The sequence below is a fragment of the Rhyacophila brunnea genome, unplaced genomic scaffold, assembly GCF_057557595.1.
Source record: "Rhyacophila brunnea isolate RB1 unplaced genomic scaffold, BYU_Rbru_1.0 scaffold_2, whole genome shotgun sequence".
Lineage (NCBI taxonomy): Eukaryota > Metazoa > Arthropoda > Insecta > Trichoptera > Rhyacophilidae > Rhyacophila > Rhyacophila brunnea.
In genome coordinates, this window is record NW_028232859.1 from 46,332,780 (window position 1) to 46,345,270 (window position 12,491).

At 33.1% G+C, this 12,491-nt stretch overlaps 1 protein-coding gene across 1 annotated transcript; it reads right to left on the bottom strand.

The window, feature by feature from the left end:
- Positions 1-1,541: 1,541 nt before the first annotated feature.
- Positions 1,542-11,720, bottom strand: msl-2 (male-specific lethal 2). The gene is made up of 4 exons (XM_085947027.1): positions 10,907-11,720; positions 8,253-8,450; positions 5,966-6,128; positions 1,542-4,284 (listed from the first exon to the last, which is right to left on the bottom strand). Exons 1-4 carry the CDS (start codon positions 11,636-11,638, stop codon positions 4,049-4,051), a joined length of 1,329 nt encoding a protein of 442 aa, XP_085803153.1. The 5' UTR covers positions 11,639-11,720; the 3' UTR covers positions 1,542-4,048.
- Positions 11,721-12,491: the final 771 nt, after the last annotated feature.

The window sequence follows — 12,491 nt, forward strand, 5'->3', positions numbered from 1 at the left end:
TTGGCATATTGCACAATTATTAACATCGCCAAGTTGGAATTTCTGATTTCATAATTTAAGCAATGGGTGCCACTTTTTGATATTTATCAATGTTTACTTACTCGCGTACAGTTATTAACGATTTTACAGAAATTTGCAACATAATAATAATGCCAAAATGTTATATTATTGGCTGCGTAACTACTCATCATGAGGGATCATCTGTCCTGAATTAGCAAATTAATTTCATATCTATTAGAAGTGTGAACTCCTGTTCAAGTAAATTTGCAGTGGGAAGTCAGTAGTAGTTAACTTAATCAGTAAACCAGAGTTCCTTATTTTTGCTTCACTTTCATATGTTTAGGCTCCATCTATATAGAACAGTGGTTCTTAACCTGGGTTTGATCGAACCCCAGGGGTTCGGTGAGTCAGTCTCAGGGGTTCGGCGGAGGTCAAGACACACACCCGACTCATATGATTCGTGATGACACAACCCGCTTGGCCATCATTGGCTGCAGGTGATCACGCAACATCGCTTGGCCAGAGCAACGAACAGAGAACGATAACTTCGCAAACTTTCCCCTGCTAGACGACTGTGTAAGTAAAATCGAAGATGTATCTGGAATCCAGGAGCCAGGTTCAATAGCAACTCGTCAGAACATCAACGCTCTCAACGTTTTGATGTCAACAAATGGTAACGTACCCTGTTATTGCTAAGAAAGCTCTGGAGATTTTCATACCGTTTGTAACAACATATCTTTGCGAGCAATCCTTTTCAAGGATGCTGGACATAAAAACGAAGAAAAGAAACAGACTTTATTGCGAAAATGACATGAGAGTGGCACTTGCCAAAGTGAAGCCGCGCATTTCTGAACTGGTCTCTGAAAGGCAACAGCAGAAGTCACACTGATTTGCAGTAAATATTCATTATTATATTTTTGTTTTTGTGTGAAAATCATGTTTTAATGGTTTGAACACAGTGATGTTGATGCACGGTTCATTTTGTGCACCAGTAAAATATAATATACACCTATGTTTCGAATTTGAAAAAAATCATTTTTTATTTTTCCAATTAAGAAGGATTCGGTGAATACGCATATATGAAACTGGTGGGGGTCAGTACCTCCAACAAGGTTAAGAACCACTGATATAGAAGAAGGTTTTCTTTAACATCTTTGATTCAATATTATTTTTTAATAAAAAATAGTGAAGCAAATCAAGCCGCAAAATATTTAGTTTATTAGATGATCACTTAGCAAAAACTTTTTTTTTTAAATTAACTAAAAATGCACCACATTTTAAATAAGGTCCAAGGTGTAAAAAAGAGCAGAAGACAGAAGCAATATAAACACTATCGGTGATAGCAACCGTATATAGATTGGCCACACTTACTTCTTGCGCACGAAATAACATCTGAGCACCTTAATTTGACCATGGTGCACCGTAGACAACGTTATCAACTGTTGAAAAACCGTATCATGAACGAGTTAGGTGAATATGGCCAAGAAAATGAGATTAAACATATTTAAAGCCCTACATAATACTGTTTTTTTTTTAATATTGATAACTACATACTGCAGTGCAGTGAGTTTAACGAAGCATGTCTGCATTTTTGAGATAAGATATACAGTAGGTACTTGAAAATATGAGTCAATTGGATTGAACACTTAATTGATAATGTAATTTGTTGAACATTGGTCATAGTGGTAAATAATAAAAGAATGTTGATTGTTAATCAGAAGTCGGAAATATCCATGTTGTCTTTGTGACCTCTGTAAGATGGTAAATAACATAGATTGTATATATAACTAAACAATGATTATGCACAGCATAAAATCTTTAAAACTAAATGTTAGTAAAAAAAATATACAAATTTCAAATAAATATTTCTTTTGGAAATGTAAATATTTTAATACATTATGAACTGAATGCTGCATCATTTCAGAGTGTGAATTAATAAAAAAACATTATAGATAACAAAGTTATAAAAATGGTGGATTTAAAAAAAAAATATAATGACTAAAGGTCTGAAACTCAGGAGACATTTAACTTTTATAAAGTACCTTGGTGACAAAAATATATTTATTTGAAATACACTGAAACCTCAATTTTATGTTTTTGAAGAGACAAAGGGTAAACGTATCCTGTGAGACTATTCTAACATAACTCCAAAACCAATAAAAAAAAGTGATAAATATGATAAACATACCACATTTATAACTTAATGTATTCAGGTAGTTAATTATCACGAGAAGTTAACCATCAAATGTGCTATCTTTTTAAGACGGCTTCTCATGACCATGCTGACTGTTTTCCAGTGAGATGGAGTAGGTGCGTCAATTACATATTGAGAATCGAGAGGCGACTATTTTGAAAATGAATACAACATACCTACATGTCATGGCCACAAATTATAGTTACCCGCGATTATAGTTATTGTTTGACGTTTGTACACAAAATTTTGCTTCGGGATGGAAAGCATACATGAGCATACACAAACTTAACCGAGCTCCGCAAAAAAGAGAGGTATTTCACACGACATGCGCATACCAACCTAAATTTTTATCGTGTTACGAATTACCAGTGTTTTACCAATTATTGTAGATAACTGTATTGTTTATGAAATTGTTTCTGTGTTAATTGGAGCAATGAAAACAACAGAAACATGTTACCGTGCTAACTGTTAAGATAAGCTCTGCTGGATTGGAACATTTTTGAAAAACAAATTTAATTTTTATTCAAAAAATCATTCAAATTGGTTTGGAGCATAATTTGTCAACGTGTTCACCATTTCAAGAAAATATTCCTTATCCTCTTGAACTGATGAATGTTTTCAATGAAACTACAAAAAACATATACCATCGCGTTGTGTAACCGTAGTTTTGGGCACTGCAGACATGTCTATAAATAGAATCGCACACATGCATCTGGAATTTAGTTTAATAATTGCTGTGCATTGAAAAGAATGTGTAAAAATAAATTGAATTAAAAATGCGGGAAACAAAAACATAAAACCTGGGAATTAATTGTAGTAAAATGAAGCGGGCCTGTAGAAATATGCCAAAAATATACACCAAACAAATTGTAATGATTTAAAGAAATTATTAATTTCTTTTGATTTTTCAATCACCAATTTACATTTTCCCGTTTTTTACGTTGTTTTTTGCTTCAAAGACATAAAATCAGGGTTTTGGTAGTTACAATAATTGTAATTAATAGGATAATACATTCAGTCGTAAAATGTTGTTGCTTTCATGGATATAAATAAACATTACAAAAGATGACAATTTAAAAAAATAACTTTATCACCTATTTATTATCTCAGAGTAATCAAATACAACTAATCCTAGAAACGCATTACTATCACATTACTAGCTCATGTATTATAACCATCAGAATATTCAATTATAAAAACTGATATCCTATAAAAACATTGTGTCGTCAATTACCTGTCATTTGCAGCTCCCTTCCAAATCACCAAAATAAAAAATACATATGACTTGACAATGTGCAACTTGCAGAAAATAAAAATAAAAATGTTCTGTCATGCGCCAGGATGGTGATGCGGCGTGATACGCGAGAGGTTGCCTCCATGTGGTTCTGATAGATTTGGCAGATTTTACTAAGTGACACTATTCATTTTTGGTTCAAAATGTGCTACGGGATGGGAGCATCTTAAATACCAAGAAAAAGACGTTGAACACTTTTTTCCCATGGCATGAACTTACTGTGAGCTCACGTGACATGATCGTATTGTGTTCCTAGCATAAGTATTATTACTTTTTTTCATAAAATTCATCATCAACATAAATGATACAATCAAAAACAAAAACGCATACACAGACAAAAACAATCTTAGTTCAAATTTGTTTCTAAACAACATACAAATTGGAAGTAACCGGCGAATTTTGACAAGAAAAATTGTAAAACAGATTGTTCAATATTACTATGGTAGAGTTTTTTTAACATCACTTTTCACACCTCAAAATATAATTTGTTAATACACACAAGTCATACTTACGACTAATTAAATGGGCTAAATGTGGTCGATTTCCACTTTGATTGTTTGTCATAGATCAATCTCGACATCGCCACTTGGATTATCTAATTGAGAGGATTGATAAGTTATAAGAGAGTTAAAGTGAGGCGCTAACATAGAGTCATTCGAAGCTTGTATACTATTTCTTTCTAAGTCGGATGATATTGAATCACTACCGGAGGCAGGCGACGACGGTGAAATATCTTCGTCCATCATGATAGCGGCCGGCAGCGATGCGGAAACTTCTTGAAGTTGACTCGTGTAAACTGAAAACAACAACCAAAAGTTTGCAATGTAACGGGCAAGCAATGAAAACTGAAACACATTTTTTTACTCGATTAGTAAAAAATATAATATAATATAATTAATAAAATTTACTTTATCTGGTAACGTTGGCTTGTTTTATTGGCGTTCAATCAGATTACGGGACAGTTTAAATAATATGTATGTGAATAAAAAAAGTAATATTATTGCAGCATGCAACTCTTTAAATACCCAATATGTAGGGATTGCAATACCGGTATTTAAAAACCGGTATCCTAGTATTTTTCGATCCCGAAATACCAGTTTTAAAAATCAGACAATACCGATATATTCGATATTGAAAGTGTAAACAAAATGTATTAATTAACATGAAAAGTTTAACAGGACTGTAATTTTTTTGTCAGGTTATGCGATGTCTGGTTTACTTCTGTTGCCTTTCGACTTCCTTGGTGACAAGCAATGAAACATGCAGATTTGTGAAATACATTTGCATTAAAAGTAGGTAGGTACCTACTTCCGTAATTTTATGTTTATCCAAATATTTTCGTCAGTCGCTCGCAGATTTTATGTTTTTTCAGGTGTATTTTTAAGTAGATAATATATCTGAAATCCCGATTATATAATTATGAAGAAAGTGCCAATAGTTCAACTACTAGGTATTTGTAAACATTTGCATCTCAACGATATCTTACGTTTACCTATTTTTAAAAGATTACATACATAATATAACATATTATGTGTCTATTTAAATATTTTTGCTATAAAATATTAATATTTTAAAGATATTTATTGGTAGATACTTCTGTTTTTTCCATATATTTCAGTAATACTGGTATTAATACCGGTATTCAATTGAAATTCAATTTCAAAGGATATTACAAAATATCAGTATAGGTATTTTCATTCGGTATTGCAATCCCTAACAATATGTATATTGAATTCAATGAAAAAATTAGCAAACCATTATTTTGAACATATTTGAGTAATACTGTGGCTGCGAACAACTATTTTTGTCGATGAGTTATTTCAAATCGAAAGTTAACATCACCTTTGGAATTGAAAGGTATCAATAAATTAAAATGAAAAAGTTTTCAGTTGTAAACCACACATAAAAAAATATATTTTTATGTACATATTCAATGCGTTAATTAAGAAAAATTGAAGTGTGTTTATATTTTTTGTTAATTTTTTAATAAACTGTAGTGTAAAAACATAAGCATGTTGGTTTTTTTTTTATATCTATTGTATTTATCCGACTTGCGACTATTTTCTTCATGATTTTTTAATATAATTTGACACACTTGTAGAAAAAAAATGTTCGCCAACCCAGTTATAGTCGGTGATTAAACATGACTTCAGGTAGGATATTTGGCAGGATGAAGATTTATTTTATGTCATATGTATGCCTGTTGATGATCGCCTACTTTATTTCTTGTTGTAAACCTTTGCCCAACCCACCAGGTGCTTATTCTGGACCAAAAACACACATTGAAAAGATAGTATGTAATTTATTCCAGACTCTGGATTCAAGCCCGTACCCACGACTTCAGAAATGGTCGCTCTTCCGCCAAATCCAGGCCAGGATATTATTGTACACCAATTTCAGATCATTGTGAAGAAGAGTAAAACAAACATTGACGGTCAATTTTCAAAGTATTGAATAAGATGAAAAGAAATAATTACCATTTATATGAGGCTTAATGTCTGCTTCAAACGTTAATGTTTGTTCCATAGTGCCCATATCTAAAGAATCTTCTAAACTTTCTAACAGATCAGTTGGCGAAAGCTCTTGTTTTAAGGGTATTGATAATTCATAATTATCAAACAGAGGTAGGTGCGGTCGGACCTGAAAAGATAAAACAATTTAGTATAGTCACATTCTTTAAGACAATCGTCAGCACATAATGACTACCATCTTGTTCTTCTTGGAATGCAGTCAATCTATTTCCATATAATTCTACCGAAGGTCAACAACCAAATTCCCTACAGCGTGCTGAATGTTGGCCGAACAATAAAGATATTTAATAATATATCATAAATCACTTTATGATGTTTTGTATTAGGTATATGAGGCGTGTAGTTTCAAAAAACAAGTCACACATAATTCGATACTATAGGGATTCTATAGGGAAACAACTCAAAATCCCTTGTTATAAGATAATAGAGTTTGAAAATTTTGCTCAAATTCTCATTTCAATGTCAAAGCTTTATTTTTTTTGGTAAATGTGTTTATTTTACCACGTTTTTCTTAGCTCGTATTCTTGTTTGTCCGGTGGTTGTTTATCCGGTACAAATCTTGCAATCGATTTTTAACTAACTTCGCGACTAGCTAGACATTTGAAACTTTTAGAATATATCAAAACACGATGCCAATGCTTTCATTTAATACTTTTAGCCATCTTTAAGTAGAATTGAATTCATTTTCAGTTAATTCTGTTTTGTATGAAAAGTTATTTCGGAAGAAATCCGTAATCCAATCCACCATTATTGGTTGGTAAGGGGGTGGACCTAGCAACTAAATTATTAATAATATATACGTGTGTTACTATGGAAATCAAAATGACATTTCAGTATTCTATATTTGTTTGTTTGTTGCAAAATAGCAAAAAAATGATTTGTTGACAATTGCCTTATTTGTCCAAAATTATTAATACATAGAATTGTCAAGTTTATATGATTCAACAGAAAATTTAAAAACGTGGTATATAAAAAGTTCTTTTTATCTTGGAATTATTTTATTTAGTTCACACAGAACATAGCGCCGGTGCGACATTTTTAGTAGACAAAACACAATTGCTTGTCACATGTAATAAATTTCACTTGACATGGGCCGCAGGTAGAATAGCAAAATGTTGCATCGGCGCATGCACAGATGCTGCTTTTCGCTTTCTGTTATCCGTGTTGACTGGCCGCATGATGTCATTCTTCCGCATGTGTATGCAGAAGAGGGTTGTAACATTGCCGGCCCCGTTTTGATTTATAACCGTGTCGTAGTCTAGACGATTATGTATGTGCGACTAAACCCAGTCATATTTCCGATTTTTTTAATGTGAACATATTTTTATGATCACATAAGCAAGTATATCACAATAATATTATAAGTGCATGAATGTATTTATTGTAATAAGTGATTATAAGAATAATATTCATGTACTTAATATAAACATTCTTGTATAGTTTTTGTGTAATTTTTATATTTATCATAGATTAATAAAGACGTGCTTGTAGTTCATTTGTGTATGAATATATTTTTTAATCTGTTTGTATAACTTTACCAAACTTCGTACATGACAACATCATTTTTAGTCCCATTTTAATAAATAATTTTCATTCATACAATACAAGCGGTTCTCGGCTTTCGGATATCTAATGAGATTATGAGATCCTATTGAATCATATAGGCCTCCACGGGGTGGAGGTTTGTATTAACAGATTTTGTTTTTACGAGAAATTGATGTCAGTCACTTGCTTAACCTATTAGGTCCATACTCTGACTGACACCTCCAATAAATAAATAAAAAAATAAATAAAATATTTAAAAATAGGTACACTTTTTGATGTTTTTCTTACATTGCTCTATTTTCGTACATTCAACATTCAAACACATTTTCGAAAGTCGAGGACCGCCTGTAAGTAATGTTTTTTTAAAATTTAAAAATGATGATTTAAAGATGGGTTAATGTTTCATTTGTGAATGCAGCAGCTTTAGAAATACACAAACATTATGTACATTTTACTAATTGAACTGAAGAACTCCATTATAATGGTTTTGAAACAGTTATTTTTGTTAATTCTACTTTAATCGAATCATTTACGTTGACAGCTATTTAATGCTGATAAACCCATATTCGGAACAGTCGGCTATGTAGAATTAACAAAAATAAGTCAGTTTCAAAATCATTATATAATATCTTTTGCAAATTTAGATTCTACTTATACACGATGAAATAAATAAAATGCCGCACAATACCTTCAAGCCATCTTCTCTATGTGGATTCCTACAGCCCTTGCATTTGCACTCGCTGCATGCTTTACTATCTACATAACACGGACACCTCTGCCCGCAGCAAGTCAATTTGCCAGGTGTTGCCGTTGCATTACCACATCTGCAACCTTTTCTTTTGCTAGCGGAATTTCTAGATCTATACACAGGCTTCTTGAAGTTAGTCTAAAAACATAATTAAGAATAATAAACATGTTAAGTTTTGCAAAGTGTACTATAATAAATAATAAGGTAGTTTACAAGGTACATATTATACAGTGGCACCGTGGGAGATTCGCAATCGATCGTTGCAATGCCTGTTTCAATGCTAGCAAACAATACCACTACAGCTGCAAGGTACTTTAACTGTGCCACTGGTGCCACTCAGTGGCAAAGGGTGCCTTTTGAAGGTAGGTAGGTTGTGGTAGGTAACTGAAAGAGTCCTAGGACAACCATATTCACAGGACTAGAATTTTATTCATTATCAGTTTTTTACTGAATATAAAATAATATATTTTACCTTTTTATAATAAACATTTCACGAATAAAAGACAACAAGCACTAAAATAGATATAAAAAAGGGTACAAATTTGTTTAAGTACTGTGCAAATATTCATGAATTCAAGAATGATACCCTAACCTAACAAATAATCCAGTATATCAGCTATTTTCAAAATTTGTCTGCCGCTGGCTTCCACTAAACAGACAAGAACCTAAAAAAACTGTGATCCGAACTCGAGCTAGAAAATTTTACTCTCTCGGTAGTTCAGTGTTTTGTCGAAGCGACTAGACATTTATGTTTTTTTTGTAGAATATAAAATAATGAAGTTATTATTTAAATATGGTAATAGGCAATTACAACACCATAACAGAATTATAAAACTTGACCATACTCATATGCTAAATCATCAACAAAAGATTATTTGCTTTTGAGTAAATTAGAATATTTAAAAATTACCATTTTTGCTACAAAGTGGAACTTATCGGCCTCCAGAGAGTTCGATTATATGAACAGAATGTTTGTTAGCCATTTACCCAACCCATTTGGTCCTTGCCATGGATCAAACACATATTGAAAAAAACAACATGTCATTTTTGCAAGACGGGAGATTGAACCCTTGCACGCAGATTCAGATACAGGTACAAACTACGCTTCCATGGGCTGGGACAGATCAATATATATTCAAATCCAAAGAAAAAATTAATTAAGTAAGAAGGTACAGAGGTAAGTACGAGGGTGGGTCAATAATTCCTTAGAAAAAAGCATTAAAACAGGTTTTATTTTTGTATTTTTTTTTTATTTCTCAACATAATTTCCTTGGAGCTCAATACACTTGGTTAGACGTTTCTCAATTTTTTTTAAACCGTCAGAAAAATAAGTTTTCGGAAGGTCCTCAAAATAAGCATTTGTCCGATCGATGACTTCTTCATTTGAAAAAAAACGTTGTCCACTTAGCCATTTTTTTAAGTTTGGGAAAAGGAAAAAGTCACTGGGGGCTAAATCTGGCGAATACGGTGGGTGGTCGACCAATTCGAACTTCAATTCTTCAATTTTAGCCATTGATCGTAAACATGTGTGAACACGGGCATTGTCCTGATGAAAGAGGATTTTTTTCCTGTTTAAATGAGGCCGTTTTTCTTCAATTTTGTTTTTTAGCTGGTCCAATAAAGATGCATAATAATCCCCTGTTATTGTTTTTCCTTTTTCCAAATAGTCAACGAAAATAATTTCACGTGCATCCCAAAATACAGTAGCCATAACCTTACCAGCTGATTTTACGGTTTTCGCCTTCTTTGGACATGGTTTGCCTTCGCAATCCACTGCTTTGACTGTTCTTTCGTCTCGGGAGTATAGTGGTGTATCCATGTTTCATCTACAGTCACAAAGCGACGAAAAAATTCATCCGGATTGCGTTGCATGAGCGACAACAGGGCTTTAGAGGCCACCACCCTACTGCGTTTATTGTCGACTGTGAGCAAACGCGGCACCCATCTTGCAGAAATATTTTTCATGCCCAATTTGTCATGTAAAATAGAAATGACGCTACCTTTTGAGATCCCTGTAACCTCAATTATCTCACTGAACTTTAATCTTCGGTCACTTAATACCATATCGTGGATTTTATTGATCATTTCTGGTGTAGTCACCTCTACAGGACGTCCTGAGCGTGGTTCATCCTTTGTTGATGTACGACCACGTTTGAATTCATTTAACCAGTTATAAATAGTTGCAAGTGAAGGAGCAGATATGCCGTGAACTAAATCCAACTCATTTTTTATTTCCTTTGCTGTTAACCCTTTTATATTAAAATGTTTAATAACAACTCTAAACTCAATTTTCTCCATTTTCCATTTTTCCATTTTCCACAAGCAAATTTTTTTTTTAAATGTACGAGAAACACACAACAACCCGACCAATCTGATTGAAACTTCGCAGCATACTGAATCGGTAGTGCCGCTGCATGAAAACAAACCGCTTGCAGTACTAGTCGCGCCACCTGTCGGCTTTTCTAAGGACTTATTGACCCACCCTCGTATTATTAGAGATTTACAGTCCGCCCAAATGAATTTTGTAATAATATGACAGGAAGAATAATGTCTAAAAAAGTTGGTTGCAATAAATGAGAGATGTAAATACGTACACTAGTTTCATCCCCTGCGGCATCATTGGAGATTGGTTCCTTTTTAATGGTATCTTCTACAGCTTTTCTTTTGATTGTTATTTTGTTTCCCGTTCCGGGATACATCACAGAATACAGCGAGGAACCATTGGATAGAGTTTTGATAGGCGGAGAATCCCGGTTCGGAGTATGGGTCTCCATTGTACTAGTTGTAGCTACCGCGCACTGGGTTTGAGTCGAAGAATTGGTGTAAACACAGGGCAATACACTATAAGCCGACTTTGACAAGCCCTCAGTACTTTTGTAATCGTCCGAATATCCAGCACCTTCCTGTATTAGATCGGCCAAACTAGTGCTCGCCGTCGTCGATTCGCCTGCCTGAGACGAATCGCGAGCTAGTTCCACCACTTTTTTAAATATATCCGTACTAATTAAATATTCACATAATTGTTTATAACACTGTATCAATATCCGAAGTTGACAGTTCTCAACGTACTTGTGGTAATCTTTACACCAACTGCACGCAGGTTTTAATTTTTTGCGGCCGCCTTTGCATTTTCTACAGACGTGGTGCTGACAGGAGGTATCTGTCGGCGTGAAAGGTTCTTTTAATAAATTGCCACAAACTGAGCATGACATTGATTGACGTAAATATGGTACCAAGCGGTAAAGATCGGACCATGTCGTCTGATCTTTTGCATCAGCTTGTATAATAAGTCTACAAGTCGATACATAAAGACTAGTGGCATTCATATTTTTATTCTGACAAGTATAACTTATTATTTCATATTACTTTTGGTATGTTTACATCAGAAACACACTTGACGCCGCAAACGCCATTGTCAAACCTATAATGTTTCTCATAGTGAATCAGGTATGCCAGTCCAATAAATTAATATATCCTGACATTCAATTAATTGTCAATTTGGGACTACGGCTAATTTTTACAAGTAAAACTATTTTAAGTTATAATTTTATATTTTAGTTGCTGTATTTTAATATGTTTTTGGATGTTCTTGGTTGTATTTCTCTATTTTCCCATTTGCATGATACGGTAAACAGTGTCTAAGGAAAAATAAGATATGTCTGGCAACCTTTTATAGATTGACAGTGTAACCATAATAATAAAATAATTTGGCTAAATATATGGGGAAATAATTTATTATAGCATTTTTAATCTATTCTACACAAAACTACAACATTTAATATAAAAATAAAATTGTAGCGAAATGAATTAGGTAGTTGAAACATAAACTTACTTACCACATATAAATATTTTTCTAAATGTATTGTACTGCGTTAAAACCATAGACACGGATAACTCGCGCGTTTTCAAATCACACAATTGTCTACGGAAATTTAAATTAAATCACCAGCAACAATATTATATTTTATTTGCAATATACATAAAGGGCATATTGTAAAAGACAAAATAACATAACATATGACTTGATTTATAGCTATTACTACATTTTAGCTTTGGTTTCTATTATCAGCACATTATCTACATAACTGCGTGAATAATTAATTGTACCTATAAAATAATGTGTACGTTCCTACATACCTATAATTATAATATTATTTACTATGCAAACGTTACAAGTAC

Bases quoted from the DNA above. Each gene is read 5' to 3' on its own strand.
- msl-2 (XM_085947027.1), bottom strand. From the start codon at position 11,638: ATGAATGCCACTAGTCTTTATGTATCGACTTGTAGACTTATTATACAA. The intron at 8,451-10,906 runs GTACGTATTTAC...TTATGTTTTTAG, and splicing joins CCGCAGGGGATGAAACTAGT to ACTAACTTCAAGAAGCCTGT. The intron at 4,285-5,965 runs GTAATTATTTCT...TGTTGTTTTCAG, and splicing joins CATTAAGCCTCATATAAATG to TTTACACGAGTCAACTTCAA.